This window comes from Emys orbicularis, chromosome 4 (genome assembly GCF_028017835.1).
Source record: "Emys orbicularis isolate rEmyOrb1 chromosome 4, rEmyOrb1.hap1, whole genome shotgun sequence".
Classification (NCBI taxonomy): domain Eukaryota; kingdom Metazoa; phylum Chordata; order Testudines; family Emydidae; genus Emys; species Emys orbicularis.
Window position 1 is genome coordinate 66,203,031 of NC_088686.1, and position 23,404 is coordinate 66,226,434.

Sequence of the window (23,404 nt, forward strand, 5' to 3'; positions counted from 1 at the left end):
CACCATATCCCAGGGGGCGGGGGGGGAAAGGGGCAGGCCTGGCACTGGGACAGATGATGACTGGACGGAGGCCTCCTCTTATAGCCTCTACTCCTTCTCCTGCTATAGTCTTGTCTCTGCTGTGGTGAGTAGAAGCGGGTTGTCAGTTGGAGCTTATAGTGCTTCCCTGGGGTTCCATATACTGGCTCCCTCCAGGATTTCAGGGTGGCTCTTCTTGTCTTTCAGAGTCTGTTTGCTCAAAAAAGAGCGACTTGCCTTCAAATGGAACGTCCTGCACAGTCTGCTGCACGTCACAGGGTAACCCCGAGGACCGAAGCCATGAGCTTCTTCTCATGACCACAGCTGAAGCCATGGATCAGGTTGCAAAATCTGCCATGTCCAAAACTGCCTGAAGGGATGCTCTTGCCACTGATTTCCCCTCTTCAACTAGGACCGAGAACTCACCCCTGAACTCCTGCGGCAAAAGCTCCTTGAATTTTGCCACTGCGCTCCAGGAGTTGAAATCATACTGGCTCAGGAGCATTCGCTGGTTTGCCATCCTGAACTGGAGGCCGCCAGTTGAGTACACCTTCCTGTCAAAAAGGTCTAGTTTTTTGGCATCTTAGGCCTTAGGAGTCAGCCTTTGCTGCTCCTGCTCATTTTCCGCTGAAACAACTGAGCCAACTGGTGGTGGGGGAAATGTGTGGACATAAATTCATACCCCTTGGGAGGGACAGAATACTTTTTCTTCATCCTCTTTGCAGTAGGTTGGAGGGACACAGGGGTCTGCCATAAGGCCTTGATGGGGTCCAAAATGGCATCGTTCAAAGGCAGAGCCACCCACGATGGCCCTGAAGCTGCTAAGATGTCCACCCAGGCGTGGAAGGATAGTGGGATCTCCTCCATCTGGATACCCAGGTTCTGGGCTACCCGCCTGAGGAGCTCCCAGTGCGTCCTGTAGTCATCCTGGGAAGGTGCTATACTTGTTCCCACCATTGCCTCGTTGGGAGAGGAGGAAGAGGAGGAAGGAGCCTTGTTCCTCAGCCTCTGCACCAGCTAAATCCTGTGGTGCTGGGTCTTGCAGTTTGGTACCGGGTTTGGTATCAAGGCCTGGACCCTGCTCCAAGGTAGGTGGTGCAAGAGCTCTTGACTCCAATGCAACGGAGTAGGACCTCCTTGAGTGTAGACCCTGGACTGGCTGAAAAGCCCAGGAATTCCAGAATGGCCACTGTAGTGGCATCTGCCATTGCCCCAGTGGCCAGACTGTCGGTGGGATGCCCTAGTTCATCTCAGCCATTGGGTATCGCTACGGCTAAGATTATGTCATGGAGGTTGTGGAAGTCACGGAATCTGTGACTTCCAGTGACCTCTGTGACATTGGGGCCCTACAGCTGACCAGCCGCTGCCCGCAGTGGGAGACCCTCAGCAGCCCAGCTTCCGCTGGCAGTGACCCCTGAGCTACCCAGCCATCACTGCTGGCAGGGGGTCCCCACTGCAGCAGCTCAGCTGCCGCGAGTAGCCAGGGCCCCCCCGCGGCCACCAGCTGCGCCAGGAGAGGGACCCCCGAGCTGATCAGTGGCCACAGGCGTGGGAAGGGCCCCACAGCTCCCCAGCCTCTAACCTTGGCAGGGGTCCCCACAGCTCCCCTGCTGACATGGGTGGCAGGCAACCCCTCCCTCGCCCCAAGCCCCACAGGGTGGCAGGGGGACCCCTCCCAGACACTGGGCAATGGGGTCCCTGCAGCTCCCAGCCTCTGGAGCCTCTTCCCTTCCCATTTTATCAGGGATGTTTTTAGTAAAAGTCAGGGACAGGTCATGGCTTCCGTGATTTTTTGTTGACTTTTACTAAAAATATCCATGATAAAATTGTAGCCTTAGGCATTGCTAATCGAGCGGTTTCTGCTGCTGCGGGAAGTGTACAACTCCACCTCAGAGTCTGACTTCTCTGCTTCTTTCTTGGCACTGGCGATGGAGAGTGATGCTGAGAATCCCATGCCAGAGTTGACACCAAAGATGAGTGTCAGTGCTGGGAGTCCCAGGCCATAGGTGCAGAGTCCTCCCTGGGCCCCAGAAAAGCAGAACAGCACTGCATCCCTCTTAGAGACGCCAAGACACTTCTTACTGAAGCCAAAGTACTCAGTGCCAGGTAATGTGATTCAGTTCCAAAGGGGGACGAAGTGCTGCTTCCATAAGGAGGAATTTGAGTTTAGTGTCCCTGCCCTCCTTCATTCTGAGCCTGAGGCTCTTGCAAATCCTGCAATGCTCCTGCACGTGGGCCTCGCCCAAACACTTGAGACAGCTGAAATGTGGGTCGCTAACCAGTATCGGCTTATGGCACAACGCTTGAACCCTGGGGACCAAGGCATACCCCCGTGCCAGGGAAAGGCTAATCCTGCTAAGCGGAATCCGCTACTAACTGAAACTTAAACTCTAGATAGAGAGCTATTTACAGATAATCAACAAAGTCCACTGAGAGAGGTACATGTGGGAAAATGCAAGGACAAGCAGCAGTTCCAGCGACTGTTCCAGGCGGTAAGAAGGAACTAAGGGGGCGGCGGGGCCCTATATACCAGCACTATGAGGGCGCGACTCCAGGGGGCACCAGAGCCAACCGGACGGATATTGAGGGAAAACAAAACAAAACAAACAACTTTCCAGTGTAGGTGTGTGCTCACCCCGAGCATTGCCACTGGAATGGATATGAGCAAGCATTCGAACTACTGTACCAAATCCAAAAGCAAAGACTATCTTTTGCTTGCCTTATGTAATTCTTAACATATAAGAAATCATTGGCAACACCATTATGAAAACTTAACAGATTCTGTTGTGTTGCAATATGTAGTCAGGGTAGGATTTAATTTTTCACAAAAAGGTGGCCTTGAATAGTACAGAATTGAATGGCAATAGTTCTACCCAGCTTACATAAGGAGTTCTTTCTGTTTGAACACATATGCTTGTACTATAACATGAACACAAAGAAAGAAAGAAAGTAGAAAAGAATTTAAAGTAAGACCTCTGCTTGCATGTAATAGTAAATTATACCTTACAGGTGCTAAAAGTCAAGTGAAGAATGTGATAATATAATGCACCCTGGTGTCAGACCACTTTTATACTGGTGTCAACATATACACAGGCACATACACTTTCCCCACTCATGCAGCTCCAGCTCTCCAAATATATATATGTGTGTGTGTGTGTGTGTGTGTGTGTGTGTGTGTGTGTGTGTGTGTGTGTGTGGAATCACTTAAAGGAACAAGGGGATTTACAATATCTATCTGCAAGTGGCCTTGGGCAAGTGAAGAAGATTTGTTTCCTTATTTCCCCAGCTACTTTGGTAACCTGGCATCCTATTACAGGAAGGATTTGAGAAAAAAAAGGTACTAGAGATGAGCTTCACTGGATACAATGGCATCTTTATCGGTGATTTAACCTAAATTTTTGGTACCAAGATGTGTTTGTACAGCACCTGGCAAAATGGGGTCCTTATCTATGACTAGGGTCCCTAGGCACTAGCATATTACAAATAATAAAGAAAAAACAATAAAAAAATGGATATCATCTTTCTACACACTCCAATGTTTGGGCTATTCTTGTTGTGGTTATGTTAATAAACTTGAATAAGCGGGATTTGTACAGATGACTGGTTGTGGTTTATAACAAGACAGGGACAGCTAATTAAAAATCAATTTCTACAGTTGGATCAATATACAAGAGAGAAATAGCCACTCATTTTGTATCTTCAGAGCTAGAATACATGCTCTTCAGTTTAAGGAACAAAACTCAACTGCTTCAGCAAATTTGGAAGATTAATCTGTACCGTTTTATTTACTCAAAGTAGGACTCATGTACACATGGAATTCATCTTTGTTTTACAAGGGAGAATGGCAGTAAATTCTCCTCCACAGCTGATTTTTAGTTTTATGGGTAAGGATTTTAAGCCCATCTAAAATACATGACTAAAATTCTTAACTACTTTTTCATTTAAAAAAGTAACTATTCAGTAATCTGATTGGCTTAAAGTGTTAATTAAACATCATTGAAGTGAGTTCTAAGAAGAGAACAGCAACAGCTGATATTCTTAGCTGAAGAGATACACCTACCACCTGAGAGTTCAAGAGTTTTCCTCCTGTGCTGAGTTAAGGTAGTGGATTTCTGGACACAAGCTGATAATACCATCGCAGCACTCTCCAGCCTCACTTCCTGCTCCTCCTGACATAGAATACAGGTCAACACTTCCTTTTCAGTAATAGATGGACCTCGCTTGGGTCCCAAGGCAATTCTGGAAGAATCAATGGCCAAAGGTATGCTGTAAGAACATCAAAGACAAAGATCAACAAACAATTAGCAGGCTCCCTGTAAAGAAATAAAGATCCTCTTGAAGGCATCTAAAACTATAATTTACTGCTTTTATTTAACAGTAATGTTACTGCAAAAACCCTTACATAAATGTACCAGAATCGCTTCAGTCACCACTAAATGCAACCATCTTTAAGACGGAATATGGCAGTTATCTATTATGGTATACTGAAATAAATCCCATTTATTGTTTGATGATGCCACAAATTTACTTCCATTTTTCAGGCAAGATGCAATGAGAAATAGTTAAGAGGGTGCTTCCTTGCATTTACATGTTTGAGGAGGTCTTAAAGAACTTGAATTTTTAAATGACAAAGCAGGCAGAAATTACTGCATTGATTTTTGGTCATTCATCTGAGTTATCTTGTTCTCTGCCTTTTATCTTATGCACCCTCTTTTTCACAAATCATACATTAGGCCAGGTCCACAGTAGGACTGCTTTGTCAATATAGCTATGCTGGTAATAGTATAAAAGTGCTCCTGGTCTGGACACAGCTTATGCTGGCAAAATTGTATTTTTACTTGCATAATTTATTCCAGGCCCTCCTCCCCAAGCAAAATAAGCTACATTGGCTAACACATAGTTTTGACTGTTTAACTGCATCTACAGCAGAAACTTTCGCCAGCACAGCTATATCAGACATAAATCATGTCTCATTACAACCCAGATTGACAAATTTTGTAGTGCAAACTTGGAGCACTCTTTCTCTCTCTGTCTTGCACATGCACAGTCACCATTGCTCTTACTCAAGCCTGACAATTCTACTCCTAGCATCAACTAGACACAGTCACTCATGAATGACAAGAGACGCTTCCTATTGTGATTGAATCTGAATTTCAGTCCCCTGAATCGGAGCACATTTTGTTCCCACTAGACCAGCTTTAAAATAATAAAACAAAAAACCCACACTTCACATGACTAAAATTTAGCAGATAGACTATAGCGTAACCAGATAGCCAAGAGAACATAGGGACTAAAAGAGATGGATAAGTACGAAGTCTTCATTATAAATACTACAAAATGAGGAACAAAGGATTACTGCCCTGTGCAGTAAAAGCAGGATTTGCCATACTGGGTCAGATCATTAGTCCATCAAATTCAGAAACTAATGTGGCCAGTATCTGATGCTTCAAAGGAAGGCAAAAGAAATCCACAATGCACCTAGGCAAATAAATGCTGTACAAGAGGACTTTTTTCCTGAACCTTATAGTGATCAGTCTGTGCACTACAGCACAGGATTTGAGAATCTCTAGCCTGGGATGTGTATTTACATGTGATTGCTGATCATAACATTATCCAGCCATTTAAAATATGACTTTTTTTTTTTTTTAAAGTCTATTTCTTTTCCTTCTACAATTATAAAGAGACCAAACAATTCTGGGGATTAATGATGTACAAAATCACATTCTGAAAAAAAAGCAGTTTGGGTTATGAGTGCAATAAGTTATTTTTTTCCAACTTAACTTTCAAAAATACCGGCTTCTGGGCAGGACCTTGTATGTTAAGATTCTGCTGAATTAAACACTCAAATTAGGTCTTCAAAAAGGAAAGCCCATTATCACCTAAACTATAGTAATATCAACTAGGGGTGTTTTATAATGAAGTCATTGTTTTCTGAAATGTTAGGTAACATATCTTTTACCTGAAGAATATATTTCCATAGTTCATCTTATGTAGCAAGCAGGTCTGGTGTCTCCCTAACTGATTTGGCCTTCTGACATTAGTATTTAGCTGCTAATTTACACAGGATTCTCTAATCCAGGGCATTGAAAAATATAAGTAGTAAGAGTTACAGGGTTACTGATTGGGATGATGCACTTTATCCATCAACTGTACTATTAAACCTTATGTAGCTATAACCACTTTTTAGGAAATTAATTTTTTCATCAGAACTCTGGATATCTGTCTCGTCTCACCTCTCCTCCTCCATAACAGAGTCCTCTCTTCCCTGTGTCTCTTGTGTGTGTTCATACAGGAGTTTATGAGTTTCAATGAAATTCCTCTGTAAAGCAGACATCTGGGCCATTATCTTCTGGCGATGCAGCCTGGCAGCTTCTGCCTTCCTCTTCCGTTCAGCCTTCTCTTTGTCTTGAGTGCTCGGAGTCTTATTAGGAAACAGTAGTAAAAATTATAGATTAAGAAGAACAACTAAAAAATACCAAGTAATATTCTCAAAAGTAGAATTCTAATTGCTCCCATCAAATTTCCCAATAAAACTGTGCATCCCATGATGGTAAAACAAAACACAAAAAAAAAAAAACCCAAAACAATCTAAAAGTTGTAAAACAAATCTTAAAAGCTGATTAGGCTCTCAAGGCATTAGTAGAACATGTCTATGAATTCAAAAATACAGAAAGTTTTAATTAAAACATCTGAAACACCGGTCATCCTTTATTTACTTAAGACCCCAATTCAAAATTACACAATACCCTTGCAAAAGATGAAGTCATCAAAATAACCTGACTTATACAGTGTAATCAAAGCAGCCCAATTCTTGTTCACCCTTTTACCAGCGTTAGCCAAATGTTGAGTAGATCTTACAGTTTATCAAGTCAGAGCTACATTTTGATGGTCCGAAACAGATTAGAAGATTGACCTGCTGATGGCTAGTGTAAATTTTACAGCTGTTTTTAAGCGGACCTGTATTTCTCAGCATTGGACAAATACACCACGAAACCAATGATATTTTCATCCTCTGGACAGATGACTTAAGCTCCCTCACAAATTTCTATCACAATTTCAACCACCACCACCCGTCCATTAAACTCTCTTGAACACTTCCACACGAGCATCAACTTCCTGGACACCATGATCAGCTTCAATAATAGAACCCTACAGACAAAATATATACACAAGAAACCCATATATCGCCACACCTACCTTCACAGATCCAGTAACCACCCCAAGAAATCAGTTATGTACAGCCAGGCACTCTGAGCAGAAAGTCCAGGATATACACCTTAACAGCCTCAAAACCACCTTCACCAAAGAAGGCCAATCCACCAGAGAAGTAGATTGCATCATGAAACAGGCCATCCAAGTATCTCGAGAGAACCTGCTTCAATACAGAAATAAAACTCCCTCCAACTGCACACCCCAGTTATCACTTGCTACCTGTAGCGGGGTGGTCACCTGCTGCTGCCTGGGAAGGGTTAAAGCCAGCCCTGCAGAGGGCTGGAGCTGTGGAAGGAAAGAGCTGGGCTGATTGGGGGAAGCAGCTGCAGCTGGGCCACGCCCCAATCAGAGCCCAGCTGGCCCTATAAAGGCTTGAGCCAGGAGCAAGGAGACTCTCACTCTCTGCATTCAGAGAGAGAAGGGCCTGGCTGCAGGAAGCTTGAGACAGGGTACCTGAGTGGAGCAGGGCTGGGGAAAGGCAGAGGAGCTGGGGAGCTCCAGCCTGGAAAGCCCAGGCTGTGGCCTAGCATTGGGCCAACAGGTACTGGGGGTTGCAGAGGGCAGCCCAGGGGTAGGCAAAGGCAGCAGGTCCAAACCCAACCTTGCCTGTGATGAGTGGCTGACACTGCAGTCTGCCCCAGGGAGTGGGGCTAGATGGTGACTGGCAGTAGCCTTACACTGAGGCGAGGTGGGGTTAGTGGGTGGGGGTTCCCCTGGGAGGGGAGACCCAGAGTGTGTGGGTACTGCCAGGGGGCAGCACCCAGAGAAAGGGGCACCAGGGTCCTGGGAGGGACATGGGGGCCAGTGACAAGGCGGATCACTGGCCTGCAGAGGGCGCTCCGGGCTGGAAATCGAGCTAATTCCCTGAGAGACCAGTGGGAGGCGCCACAGGGGTGAGTCTGACCCCTTACATTAACCTACACTGGAACCCATATGGGGTATCAAACAACTACAACCCAAACTCAATAGGGACCCCATAATGAATGAAATCTTCACCTCTTCTGGCCTTCAAACAACCTCCTGCCCCAACCTCTCCAAGTTCATCATTAGAAGCAAGCTCCCCAGAGACCAAGACACACCAACTCAAAGCAGCAGACATTGCCAGAATAGATGCAAAACCTGCAGATATATCTCCACTACAATGATCAAACACCTTCCAAGATCCATGAGTCCTACACATGCCTATCACAACATGAGATTTACGTCATCCTTTGCCCTAAATGCCCCAATTACAACAATGTAGGTGAAACCAGACAAGCACTATGATCTTGAATGAACTTACATTCTACATCTGAGATATCAGTCTTCATCCTCAAAGAAAACCTGCACAATACTTTCAAAAGACGAGCCTGGGAGCTTAAATTCATAACCTTGCTAGACACTAAAAATTATCAACTGAAGAGAGAGACTGGATTTATGGCTTATTACAACAATCTATAACCCACTAACAAACCCCCAGCTGCTTCCCCCTGCCCCTCCTTACCTCCCTATGATGGGAGGGGTTTCAGCAGGCCACTTGAGCTTGAATGGTCCCTTGAAATATGTGTTAACTACTATGCTAAGTAAACTGTTCCACCTTGTATTTAGCTGTGCTACTCGGAGTACATTTTCCAGACCTGAAGAAAAGTTCTGCGTAAGCTTGAAAGCTTCTCTCTCCCACCAACAAAAGTCGGTCCAATAAAAGATACTACCTCACCCACCTTGTCTTTCTAATATCCTGGGACCAATACGGCTACAACACTGCATAAATCATAAACCATGCACCATCCCTTACATCTCCACCTATGGCCCAAGGAAGCACACATTAAATATTTACCAAATTCCAACTAAATGTTGGCATGCAGTAGAGTTAGTGGTCAGAGGAAAGAGATTTCTTCTTGTTCTTTTGCAATTGTTGTACTGTAACAAATTCTCTATGGAAACCTTGTAGCTATCATTATCAGGGTGAAACAAGTGCACAGTAAGCACCTACTTTTCAAACTTGCATATCTAACTTTGGATTTAAGTACTTAAACCACAGAATCATAGAACTGGAAGGGACCTCGAGGAGTCCTCTTGTCCAGCCCACTGGGCTGAGGCAGGACTGAGTATACCTAGGCCATCCCTGATAGGCATTTGTCTAACCAGTTCTTAAAAACCTCCAAAGATGGAGATTTCACAACCTATCTCAGTACTTAACTGTCCTTGTACCGTAGTTAGAAAGTTTTTCCTAATATCTAACCTAAATCTCCCCTGCTATAGCTTAAGCCCATTACTTCTTGTCTTACCTTCAGTGGACAAGGAGAACAATCACTCTCCTCTTTATAATGAATTTGAATTGTTTTCAGGTCCCCTCTCAGTCTTCTTTTCTCAAGACTAAATATACTCATTTTTTTAACCATTCATCATAGGTCAGGTTTTCTAAACCTTTAATCTTTTTTTTTTTTTAAATCTTTCTGGATTTCTCCAATTTGTCCACATCTTTCTTAAAGTGTGGCGCCCAAACCTGGGCACAATACTCCAGCTGAGGCCTCACCAGTGCTGAGTAGAGCAGGACAATTATCCCTCACATTTTTCTGACAACACTCCTGTTAATATACCCCAGAATACCAGTTTAAGACATTATATCATCACTTAATGCCTAAAACTGGTATTTAGATCAATATGGATTTAGGTACCTACATTTAAGCACTTATGTTTGAAACTTGGTCCTTAAAACTGTAAATACAAATGTCTCCCTGTGGAACATTTCTTCAGTTCCTTCCCTGTTTGTTATTACCTCATCGCCTTTTGTAGTTTCTGATCCTGATGTAGTTGCTGCTGTTGCCAAACTTGATTTTTCTCTCAATCGTTTCACTGTGTCAAACATCTGGGAATAGAGATGTAGGTGTTAAGAGAATATAAAATGTGACTGGATTGTGCATGCCGTATAACTGAACCTAAGGGCTGTTATAAGGTTAAACATTTTTTGAGAATTTCATGTTGATAAAAATGTACTTGGAGCTATCAAAGTATGGAAAGCCTCTACTGAGTCAGTGCAAGTTTTCCCACAATACCAATGTGCCTCCAACCCCACAACTGGAAAGAGCACCTCTAGATGTGAGAGGGTAGTTCAGTTTCTCTGGTCTATTCAGTCCTTAGCCATTGTGAAAACTACTAACAAGGATGCTAATTAGTAGAAATTAGTGTGATGTTCTGTCATAAGAATCTCTATTCACTAAGAAATGATCACCAATGCCAAATCATTTCATATAGGCTACTAAAGGGACATCATGTGGTAATAATGTTCAGTCACTACCGTCCAGCGCATTATTTAAACTAGCAAACCCAGAGGTGAAAGGCTCTCTAACCCATGACAAATTTCTTAAGACAACCTCCTCCCTAATCCTCATCTTGCATAGTAATCTTAGGCCTTGGCTACACTTGGGAATTCACAGCGCTGCCGCAGCAACGCTGTGAAGCGCGAGTGTAGTTGCGCCGCCAGCGCTGCGAGAGCTCTCTCGCAGCAGGCGCTGATTACACTGGCGCTTTACAGCGCTGCACTCGCTGCGCTCCGGGGGGGGGCGTTTTCACACCCCTGAGCACAGCAAGTTGCAGCGCTGTACAGCGCCAGTGTAGCCAAGGCCTCAGTTATTCAGTTTTAGAGAATTAGCCTCAACTTTAAATATCAACACTATGCTTCTGAAGCACTATCAAAAGGATCATTTGATAGATGTCCTCAGCACACCTTAATATTAAACCACTTTTCCCTTTATGAAACTTGATGCATATTTCTTCTTGCTACTCAGTTTCATAAAAAGAATACCAGCTGCTTCCTTTTTGTGGAATGTCAGGTTAAGTTAATGTTATGTTAAATGAATTTTTATAGCAGGTTTTTTTTTGGGGGGGGGGCGGGGGGGATTACATCTTCAATTTCACATATTCCTAACTTGGAGACATTCGTCTTTTGGTCTAACAATTTCAGAGACTGACATTTGACTGAAGGTGAATTAGACAACACTAAAACAACAACAAAAATCTATAGTTGGAAATTGCCTCTGAACTGCAGCCTCAGATTTTCCTCTTTTTAAAAAAAATATAGAAAATTAAATGCAAACAAACCCATATATTGATCCAACATCCCATTAAAAAAAACAAAAATTGTGAAAGTTAAGGTTGTACTTTTAAGTTTGGATTTGTTGGTCCAACAATTTTCTTATCTTATCAGAAATCTTGAAAACCTCTAATTTAAACATTTTAAATTTAATTTATACACCATTTAAAAACTTTATAAAAAGCACAAAGTAATTTTCCACTTTAGCCATTTAATTTGAAGACTGATTCCACAAAGTGTTTAACCCGCTTCAAAAAAAAAAAAAAAAAAAAAAAAGATTTTAACAGACCTTTAAAACCTTTCCAATTTTACTAATACAGACAGATGTGTCACCAAAGCTTCTTTACTTCTCTACTATTTAAAATATCTTGAATAATTAAGTTATAGAAATATAAATACTGAGTTATTTAAGGCAATTGGAAAGTTTTTTTAAAAAGTCACTATTAAATATTATTTAGCTAAAATTTTGACTTACAAAATTTTAAGTAGTAACCCCTTCATGCACTGGATTCTGTATTAGCATGTGGTGTACATAAGAAAAAAAAAAATCATCTCATCTCAGCAACTGAAAAAAATAAGCTTTTCAACGCAGTAGGATACTGAAGAGATCACGGCAGGTGTGAACAGTGTTTACTGCATTAGCTAAAGCAGTCACAAACTTCTTTCTTTTAAAATGCTGAATTGTTAAAGCCAAATCACACTTGGCTTCTGCATTGTTTACCTGCAGTATCCAGTTGATCATATCCTTCTGTGCTTCTAACTGAGGAACTGATTTTAGTTTTTCCAGAAGCATTAGTATGTTCAGAGCATTCAAGGCTGAGCTTCCCATTCCTTCACAAAGAGATGAAGTGTAAATGTGCAAGTTTTCAGAAATACTGGCTAACATTTTTGCTCCTATAAACATGATTTAAAATACTGGCAATACACATTAGTCACAGTGCTGCCTTAGATTTGTCTCACAATTCTAGACACATGTAATGAAATCTTTGTTCTACATAGACCAAACACAGCTTACACTTTCATTTAGGTTCCTTCCAAAAGCAGAAGTACAGATAACACAGACCTGACTTTCAGATCTATGCTCTAGTGCTTCTTCCTGTTATTGTAAGTCAAGTTTTACCTAATTTGCTGAAAGCTCATCTTATAGAAGCCCATTTCTGTCAGAACAGGTGGTTATAATTTCAGACCTCTTGGTCAAAACTCTGATGGTACTTTGTTGCTAAAAAGTAGTTTTTAAAGAACTAAGAACCACTCCCTCCATTTGAACTTTTCTTACAGCACATTACAGGAGGAATGAGCAAACTGAATTCTCACAACTTTAAAAAGAGACTATGTCAACCCAATTTTTTTTTTTCCCAAATCCAACAATTTTGAAATACTCCAGCTTCCAATAGAGCACCCTTTGAATAGTAGGCTCTGGAGTTTTAAAAAAAAATTAAGAGGATTTTTTAAAAGAGAGATTCTCTGTTTCCCTGATGTTTATTAGAGACTTTTCAGCAAGAAAGAAGCTGACTAAGGCTGGCACTGATCTGACAAGTTGCTCAGTTCAGGTGAATCCTTGCATTCATACTGAACTCCATTGCCTTTAATGGTGTTCAATGTGGTACAGGAGCAGTTTGCAGGATCACAACGTAATTGATTATGCAGGGGAAAACAACAGAATTCACTATACAAAATATGCTGTCATATACAAAAATATACTGACAAAGAATTCACCCACTGACATTTTTCAGTACTAGTAATCTTTGGTGAAGTTGTAATTACAGTAGGTATTAAAATTTTCCAAAGAGAAGTGTGATGTTCAATTTGATTATGTCCCTTTAATTTGCTTGACAAACAAAAAGACATGAATGATAAAAAATGGGGATTAAGAGATTGTACTTTTCAGACTCACTAATATCCCCTTTTACTGCATATTGTTCATAAGTAAGGCTGTGATTCTGTCACGGAGGTCACTGAAGTCATGGATTCCATGACTTTCTGCAACCTTTGTGACTCCACAGCTGCAGCGGCCGGTGCGGCTGACCCTGGACCAGCTGCTCGGATACCCCAAGGCGACTTCTTGGGCCACACCAGTCATGTGGCTGGCCCCAGGGAGCACCTGAGCAGCAGCATTCCCGGGGATAGCTGGAGAAGTGGCCCCGGGGAGTGCCCGAGCATCGATCCCAGGGACTGCCGGAGCGGGAGGCCTCGGAGGCTGTCGGAAGAGTAGTCCCCATAGGCCTCGGAGCAGCAGGCCACTGGGGGCAGTCAGCCTCAACAGCTGGAGCAGGGGCCCCCCAAAGCAACAGTGCCCTAGGAGCAGAGATTTAGTCATGGGTATTTATAGTAAAAGTCATGGACAGGTCACAAGCCATGAATTTTTGTTAATTGCCCACGACCTGTTGGGATAAATGAAGGAGGGGTAGCTCCCTTTTATGGACAGCCAGCCAGCCAGTTAGCTACAAAATTCCTGTTAGTAGCTGTTCTCTACTTGCTTTACTTGTAAAGGGTTAAAAATGCCCATAGGTAAAAGGAAGGGAGTGGGCACCTGACCAAAAGAGCCAATGGGAAGACTAGAACTTTTAAAAATTGAAACAAGACTCCCCTTTTGTCTGTCTGTCTGTTGTTCTCCAGAGAGAGGGGACAGAGCAAAAACAGGGCTGGAACTATGCTGTAAAAAGCTTTAAGCAAGGTATGAAAAATCATTAAATTATACCTAGAACTGACTCATTTGAAACCCCAGACACATAAGTAGATCAGGAAATGTCCAGAAAGACGCAATTAGGTTTATCTCTTTATGGCTTGTGGACTCCTCTGTGCTAACCCCCCAATTGCTTTTGTTTTGTTTATAACCATTAAGCTGGACCTCAAGAAAACCATTCTTGATGCTTAATTATTATATTTCCTCTTTTAAAACCTAGCAATAGCCTAAGTTCCAGATGTATTTTCTTTCTTTTTGTTTTTAATAAAATTTACCTTTTTTAAGAACAGGATTGGGTTTTTGTGTCCTAAGAGGCTTGTGCATATGTTGCTTAATTAGCTGGTGGCAACAGCTGATTTCCTTAGTTTTCTTTCTCAGCTCTTCCCCGGAGGGGGGGGTGAAAGGGTTTGAGGGTACCCCACAGGGAGGAATTCCCAAGTGTGCCTTCCTGGGTTCAAAGGGGTTTTTTGCATTTGGGTGATGGCAGCATCTACCCATCTAAGGTCAGAGAGAAGCTGTAACCTTGGGAGTTTAATACAAGCCTGGGGAGTGGCCAGTATTAATTTTTAGAATCCTTGTGGGCCCCCACCTTCTGTACTCGAAGTGCCAGAGTGGGGAATCAGCCTTGATACCTGTCCATGACTTTTACTAAAAATACCCATGATTAAATCTTAGCCTTATTCATAAGGTCAGTGTTTTCAAAAGCTTTAAATAAAAGCCACTTCAGTGGCTTGGATTCATATTTCTAATTTTTGATCCATATCACAGGAGGTAATAATGTTTAGCTTGCAAAAGGGACTCTCTCTATTTATCCTTACACAATGTAGTAGCAACTGTACACAAGATAAAAAGAATGGAAGATTAAATATGCAAAGAATTTGGACTCCACCTTCAACCTAAGCAGATTTTAGAGTAAGCCAAAGGATCTTCTGGATAGAAATGATACGGTTTAGAGTCAAGGGAAAGGAGCACAAGAGCATGCTGCATATAGCTTATAAGTGAAGTCTCGCTTTTTTCCTGTTGTCACTAGAGTAATAAAAACCCTTAATTTGGAGACAAATTAAGATCTGTCCAAGTCAAAGGGTACGAAAATGTGTGGTTAGTTTATTTTTTAAACACTGCTCATTCATAGACATTTGTCATTTCTCAAGGAATTCTTATTCACATTTTCCTCTTCTCCTTCACAATAATCCTGTAGTGGAAGGAGGATGCTATGACCCAGGATGCCCTCAATATCAACTGGCAAAAAGGTTACCAGAATATCCTGATTCTGGTATGTACATTCTGGTTCACCAAAGAATATCATGGGAGATCTTAAATGAAAGCCAGAATCACACTGGTAATTAATATCATTGTGAAATGTATGTACAGATACTATGAAAGGAGTTACGTATGTATGCTGAAAATATGTTCCTATAGTTTGTATCAAGGCAGAGTTGATAAACAGATTTACTGTCAGATAAAAGAGGTTTATTCACTTTACTCTCTGACAACATGTAAATTAAGCATTTTAAGCCAACATAATGGATGCCCTATTTACATACAAAGTCAACAGGGAAGAAGCAGGACTCAGTAAAAATGGGGGAGGGGGTAAGGGGAGGAGTTACTGTCCTGAGGACAGACAATGAACTTTGGGGAATATAAGTAGAAGGAAAGGAGACCCTTATTTCATTCATAAAAACAGGATCACAATCAGACTGGGTTGAAATACTGCAAAAAACATTTGGGGTGAGAAAATTCTTTAAGGCAGGTGGTTAGCCTGCTAAATTAAGTTTAGTTGCTAGAAATAGTTTCATATGTAACTTTTTTGTTTTCGTTATCCTTATTCACTAGCTCATGAATCTCAAAACCATTGATAATAAATGTATCATTGTTTTCACTATAAATATATCTCAGTGTTGTGATGTTATACAAGTTGCTGATCCTTAGCGGAATCATTCAAGCTGGTGGGTACACTGTTCCACTGGGGACAGCGGAGCTGGTATTTCTGTGAACATTCAGTGGATAAGGGGCTGGACACTACAAGGGAACACTTCAAAGGGCCTTGGAGACTGTAGTACACCTATAATTCTGCAAGGCAAAGTAAGGGCTGCATAGGCCAGAGGAGACTGGGTAGCTAACAGGTTGGTGAAATCAGGGAATGGACAACCAGTTAAACGCAAGCAAGTCTCTCTTTCACTGGAGGCAAGGGGGTATCAAGGTGACTCACAGTCCTGCATACCCCAAGAACCTAAACAGCAGAGTAATGGAGGCCATTAAGAGGCAAAAAAGCATCCTTTAAAATTTGGAAGTCAAAGCCTAATGAGGAAAATAGAAAGGAGCACAAACTCTGGCAAGTATAATGAGGCAGGCCAACAATGAATCTGAGAAGCAACTTGCTAAAGACACAAAAACTAACAGCAATTTTTTTTTTTTTTTGTAAGTACATCAGAAGCAGAAAGCCTACCAAACAGCCAGTGGGGCCACTAGATAACAAAGGAGCACTCAAAGAAGACAAGGCCATAGCAGAGAAGCTGAATTAATCCTTTGCATCGGTCTTCACTATGTGGGGGAGTTATTTTTTTGGGTGACAAATCTAAAGTACTGTCCTACACTGATGTGTCTACGGAGCAGATTTTAAAACAAACTGATATTACTGTTTAGTTTAAGTCACCAGGACCAGATGGTATCCACCCAAGCGTTCTAAAGGAACTCAAATATGAAATTGCAAAACTACTAACTATAGTATGTAACCTATCACTGAAGTCAGCCTCTGTACCAGATGCCTGGAAGGCAACTAATGTATTGTTGGTTTTTAAAAAGGGTTCTAGAGACAATCCTGGCTATTACAGGCTGGAGAGCCTAATTTCAGTAAAAGGCAAAGTGGTAGAAACTATGGTAAAGAATAGAACTATTAAACAGAGATAAACACGATTTGTCGGAGAAGAGTCAACATGGCTTTTGCAAAGGGAAATCATGCCTCACCAATCTATTGGAATTCTTTGAGGGAGTCAACAAGCATGGGGATAAGGATGATCCAGACAATACAGTGTATTTGGACTTTCAAAATGCCTTTGACAAAGGTCCCTCATCAAAGGCTCTTAAGTAAACTAAGAAGATCAAAGAGGGAAGGTCTCGTGGATCAGTAACTGGTTGAAAAATAGAAAACAAAGGGTAAGAATAAATTATCAGTTTTCACAATGGAGAGAGATGAACAGCAGGGTCCCCCACGGAACTTTATTGGGACCTGTTGTGTTCAAAATATTCATAAATAATCCGGAAAAGAGAGTAAACAGAGAGATCGCAAAGTTTGAAGATAAAAGTTATTCAAGATAGTTAAGTTCAGACTGCAAAAAGTTACCGAAGGATCTCACAAAATTGGATGACTGGGCAAGAAAATGGTAGATGAAATTCAATGCTGATAAGTGCAAAGTAATGCACATTGGAAAAAATAATCCCATCTATACGCATATAGTGATGGGTTCTAAATTAGCTGTTACCATCTAAGAAAGACATCTCGAAGTCACTGTGGATAGTTCTCTGAAAGTTCCGCTCAATGATCAACAGCAGTCAAAAAGGCTAACAATATGTTAGGAACTATTAGGAAAGGGATAAAAAAAAAAAAAATACGATAGAAAATATCATAATACCACTTTATAAATCCATGGTGCACCCACACATTGAATACTGTGTCCAGTTCTGCTTGCCCCATCTCAAAAAGGATATAATAGAATTGGAGAAGGGCACCAAAGACCATCAAGGCTAAGAAATTACTTCCATAAGAGGAGAAACTAAAAGGATTAGGGCTGTTCAGTTTAGGAAAGAGATGATTAAGTGAGGATATGATAGGTCTATAAAATCATGAATGGTCTGGAAAAAGGGGAGAGGGAGAGAGAGGTGTTATTTATCCTTTCCCACAAAACAAAACCCAGGGTCATCTGATGAAATTAACGGGCAGCAGATTTAATACAAACAAGAGGAAGTACACTTTTTCACACAATGCACAACTAACCCATGGAACTCATTGCCATGGGATTTCGTGATGGCCAAAACTATAACTGGGTTCAAAAGAGAACTGGATAAGATCATGGAGGACAGGTCAATCAATGGCTATTAGCCGATATGCAGGGTTGCAATCCCATGGTTGAGGTGACCCTAAACCTTTGACAACCAGCAGCCGGAAGTGGAAAACAGGGGTGGATCATTCCATAATTGCCATTTTCTGTACCCTCCCCTTGAAGCTCTGGTATGGGCCACTGTTGAGATAGGATACAGGACAACGGTCTGACCCAATATGGTACCTCTTCTGTAACCCTCACAGATGGGCACAACTATCTTCAACAAGATGGCACCAATATTACTCTTAGCACCTTCTTTGGGACCCAGCACATCCTGTCCTCACTATGCTTGTCAAGCCGGAGCATAGACATGTAATTCCTGATCTGGCTTCTCTATTGTTGCAAAGCAGAACTCTAGCAATCTCACTTAGTTTCCGAATGCTATGATTTAAATAAAGATAGGATAAATCCTTGCTGAACACAATGATTTAACTTTTCTTTTGAGGCTAATATTGTCCTTATAATAAGAAGTTAGCATAATTCATTCCCCGCTTCAGAGGAAGTGAAACATACTTGATGCTTTGTGATAGAAGTCAAAGGTCACTTCTTCCTCTGGAGCCTTTTCTAGCTGCTGCTTCTCTTCCAGTAAGCCCAGAGAAAGGAGGTGAAGTACCTGTGAAAGATGGAAATGATAAAACTCAATTGCTACCAGAGGGCTGTAAAACTGGACATATTGACAGCAGAATTTAAGGAATATATCACACAGTGCAATAGTGCATGGATCTCAAACAGAAGATTCAATAACCATACACAGAATATACAAGTGTCCTTAACTAGGCATGACCCCTGCTTTTTCCTTGCATTAAGCTTAGTTGATCCTTACATGTTTCACATCAGCCATGTACAAGCTTTGCACTTTTGCTGATGACTTGTACACTCTTAATGAATTAATGTGCCTCAAAGCATTTGCAGTGATGCTCAAACAGCGTCATTAAAACAGTAGGGTTTATTAGTCAACTGAACACAACAGAGGAAGTCCTTAGGTTAGCATAGAGAAAGGAAAGTTAAAGCATTGGCTAAGTCCATTCTGGTTAGCCCACAGCCCGGCCAAGCTGTAGCGAACCCCATTGTTCAAGCTGTCTGACTCCTTCCAGCAACCAATTCTTATCCCCCCACCTCACACCTTCCCATTCCTTTGTTCTCAAGCTGGGGGATAGTGTTCAGCTTCCCTGCTGAGAGGTAGAGAAATCTATCACCCTCGGGTCATTGATTGCTAGATGTCTCATCCAGGCTCAGACAGCTAGGTAACATTCATATCAATGTCTCTTGGTCTGCACTGAGAGTAAACAGTCCTTTTCCACACACTGGGTAACAATGCAGCATACAGGGGAAACTGAAGTACACTCACAGGTCATACAAATATTACGGAAAATACCCACTTCATCACAACATAGTGTTACAGAGCCAAGTTATCCCACCTTGCTTCTTTAACAAGCTTATGTTTTTACATGCAGTTGTACGTCAGAAAACCAGACAACGCAACTGTCTTGAAACAGCTTTCAGAGATGAGACAAGGCAAGACTGTTAAACACGTCAAGTTATGTAACTGCAATACTTATTTTTGCAAAGTGCTTATTACTACTGTAAATTACATTTAAAGTTTATAGAGGAGGACGTAGATAATGGGAAACCTTTTGCTGGATCAGTAAAATTTATAAAAACAACCTTTTGGGTCAAAGAGATCCCTTTCTTCCAATTAAAATATTGGTTAACCACATTTATAAGTTTAGAAATATTAACACAATGTGCCTTTAAAATACAACTATATAATGTACTGGAAATGGTAATACTATAAGAGAGAGAAAGAAAGTAAGATTCTGTTTACCAAGTCTATGCTTATCTACCAAATACCATAAATAACTGACTTTAAAGTGTCATCCAGTGCTATTTAATTAAGGTGTAATGTAGAATGATTTTCAAATCAAGTCTAGTACGTTATGCTAATGTTCAAGAGATATGCAAGATTACAGTTTACTGTAGTGTGCTGCGTCTTTACATATAAACACACAAGAGAGTGTTTTAGCATCAATAGTTAACCCAAATTAAGGAGGAAAATACTAATGCAATCCATACCATCTGGATCATAGCTTCAGTCCATAAGTGGGTCTCCAGTTGTACTGCCCTTTGAAGGATAGTCCTGAGGATATACATCATGATATCACAGTTCAGAACTTTCACCACATTGCTGAACGCTGGGCTGAATTCAGGAGGGGGAGGAGGTGGCAGTGCTAGAAAAGAAGTCACATGCAGGCATATTAATAACTTCCTAATATTTCATAGAATCACAGAATATCAGGGTTGGAAGGGACCTCAGGAGGTCATCTAGTCCAACCCCCTGCTCAAAGCAGGACCAATTCCCAACTAAATCATCCCAGCCAGGGCTTTGTCAAGCCGGGCCTTAAAAACCTCCAAGGAAGGAGATTCCACCAGCTCCCTAGGTAACGCATTCCAGTGCTTCACCACCCTCCTAGTGAAATAGTGTTTCCTAATATCCAACCTAGACCTCCCCCACTGCAACTTGAGACCATTGCTCCTTGTTCTGTCATCTACCACCACTGAGAACAGCCGAGCTCCATCCTCTTTGGAACCCCCCTTCAGGTAGATGAAAGCAGCTATCAAATCCCCCCTCCTTCTTCTCTTCTGGAGACTAAACAATCCCAGTTCCCTCAGCCTCTCCTCATAAGTCATGTGCTCCAGACCCCTAATCATTTTTGTTGGCCTCCGCTGGACTCTTTCCAATTTTTCCACATCCTTCTTGTAGTGTGGGACCCAAAACTGGACACAGTACTCCAGATGAGGCCTCACCAATGTCGAATAGAGGGGAATGATCACATTCCTCGATCTGCTGGCAATGCCCCTACTTATACAGCTCAAAATGCCGTTAGCCTTCTTGGCAACAAGAGCACACTGTTGACTCATATCCAGCTTCTCGTCCACTGTGACCCCTAGGTCCTTTTCTGCAGAACTGCTACCTAGCCATTCGGTCCCTAGTCTGTAGCAGTGCATAGGATTCTTCCGTCCTAAGTGCAGGACTCTGCACTTGTCCTTGTTGAACCTCATCAGGTTTTTTTTGGCCCAATCCTCTAATTTGTCTAGGTCCCTCTGTATCCTATCCTTACCCTCCAGTGTATCTACCACGCCTCCCAGTTTAGTGTCATCTGCAAACTTGCTGAGAGTGCAGTCCACACCATCCTCCAGATCATTAATAAAGATATTAAACAAAACCGGCCCCAGGACCGACCCTTGGGGCACTCCGCTTGAAACCGGCTGCCAACTAGACATGGAGCCATTGATCACTACCCGTTGAGCCAGACGATCTAGGCAGCTTTCTATCCACCTTACAGTCCATTCATCCAGCCCATACTTCTTTAACTTGGCGGCAAGAATACTGTGGGAGACCGTATCAAAAGCTTTGCTAAAGTCAAGGAATAACACATCCACTGCTTTCCCCTCATCCACAGAGCCAGTTATCTCATCATAGAAGGCAATTAGGTTAGTCAGGCACGACTTCCCCTTGGTGAATCCATGCTGACTGTTCCTGATCACTTTCCTCTCCTCTAAGTGTTTCATAATTGATTCCTTGAGGACCTGCTCCATGATTTTTCCAGGGACTGAGGTGAGGCTGACTGGCCTGTAGTTCCCTGGATCCTCCTTCTTCCCTTTTTTAAAGATGGGCACTACATTAGCCTTTTTCCAGTCATTTGTGAGCAGGAAGTGGAGACAACAGGTACACTGCTACCAAGTGGGCAGGTGAGGGGTGTGAGTATATTTCAGTCAGTGAGCAAGTTTCCAACCACACCCACTAGCCTTTTCAATGAAGTTTTCACCACTACCTCCATTTAGTTTGTATGTAAAATACAGTGTCCGAAAAAAGTGAGTGCATGAGAGACAAGCAGTTGCAGATGCTTAGAAATCACAGCTCTGAACTTTTGAAAGCTTTAAATATTTTGTATGGTCTCTCAGCTTTCACATATCTTGAGTTTTATAAAGATAGTTAAAGTTTTAAAAACATGTGCATAATGGTCTTCCAATACAGCTGAGAGCCAGACTATTTTACTTTTTCACAAGCAGAAATATGGTATACAGAACAGTACAGTTCTTCAGTTCCTTTGCTTCTGTAATATTTGACATTAAGTGCTCAAATTTTTATAGTAGAAATTTGCATGCAAAGCACTAAACAGAGCCTGACACATGCCAGTGAAGGAACAGGAATACGTATTACCTTAGAGACATCAACTTGATATTTATCTGAATTACCCAATTTACATGAAATCCAGTTTGACAAGGCACTATATAAAAATTAGGATTAAAAAAAAAAAAATCTTACAAAAATGTATAATTGTTTTCTGCACTCCTGCTATTTCCAGTAGTGGGGGAAAGTGAAAGATGTTGTATGTAAATGTTGTCAATGTAGAAAGTAAGCGAATGCGGGGGGGGGGGGGCGGGGGGCCGACACCAACAAGAGAATTTTCTCTTCACTGACTTTCCAGTTATAGGGATTTTGGGTGTTACTTATAAACAAAGGAGATATAAAATTCAGACAGAATGCAATTTCCAAGTCGACTGTGTCCTTTTAAACAAGTGTCAGGTTACTTTTCTTCAATCAGCATTTTTCAGTTGAAAGGCTCCCAAAGCACACTATACAATTTCCTAAGAAATAATTTCACACACCGCTGATATAGAACTCTGCAGCGCTGCTTAACAGTACACAATATTAAACCACAGTTTAGAATGGAAAGCGAAGACCAGTGTATCCAGTTGAAAACTTGGGGAGAATAACTAGACAAATACCATTTTATTAGTATACTGGCAAGACGTTGGTCTTAAACATAATGAAGTTGTTCATATGCAAATAACTGCCCAGTGCACCAACAGTTTTTCCCAAAGCTCTTCAATTACAGTTCATGACTTGAATGGTGATTGTGGAATTAAAAAGGGAGGTTAGGGAAAGAGGGGATAATAGTTCTGTTACAACTGAAACACAGTCTTATCTCTAAGTTTCTGACACATGGAGTTTAAAAGTCACAAAGTGAGTTTTGATTGTTTGTGAAAGGTATCAAATTTATGGTATTTTAAAATGAAGTCATCCATAGAACAGGCACAGCACTGGCAGCAGCAGTACAATCTTCCCTACACTACCCCACCAACCCGATCCCTGAACCACCACCTATAAAAGGAGAAAAATTACTTTAGTCTCCTTGGTCTCTCTAGATTGCCAACAAGTGTGCCTGTTTTGACGGTGAGTTGAATTTGTGGACATCTGTCCACTAGAAACTCCCAAACTGTTTAAAAAAAAAAAATATATCACCAAAAAGATGTCTG

The 23,404-nt window shown here is 41.8% G+C and overlaps 1 protein-coding gene across 1 annotated transcript in view; it reads right to left on the bottom strand.

The window, feature by feature from the left end:
• UBR1 (ubiquitin protein ligase E3 component n-recognin 1) overlaps nucleotides 1-23,404 on the bottom strand; it is a 139,066-nt gene that overhangs the window by 53,331 nt on the left and 62,331 nt on the right. Inside the window, exons 24-30 of the mRNA XM_065404224.1 lie at nucleotides 20,156-20,310; nucleotides 18,596-18,695; nucleotides 12,024-12,133; nucleotides 9,989-10,078; nucleotides 9,689-9,690; nucleotides 6,252-6,431; nucleotides 4,079-4,284 (exon numbers count right to left, since the gene is read on the bottom strand). Coding sequence (XP_065260296.1) covers nucleotides 4,079-4,284; nucleotides 6,252-6,431; nucleotides 9,689-9,690; nucleotides 9,989-10,078; nucleotides 12,024-12,133; nucleotides 18,596-18,695; nucleotides 20,156-20,310 — 843 coding nt within the window. The remainder of the gene's footprint in view (nucleotides 1-4,078; nucleotides 4,285-6,251; nucleotides 6,432-9,688; nucleotides 9,691-9,988; nucleotides 10,079-12,023; nucleotides 12,134-18,595; nucleotides 18,696-20,155; nucleotides 20,311-23,404) is intronic.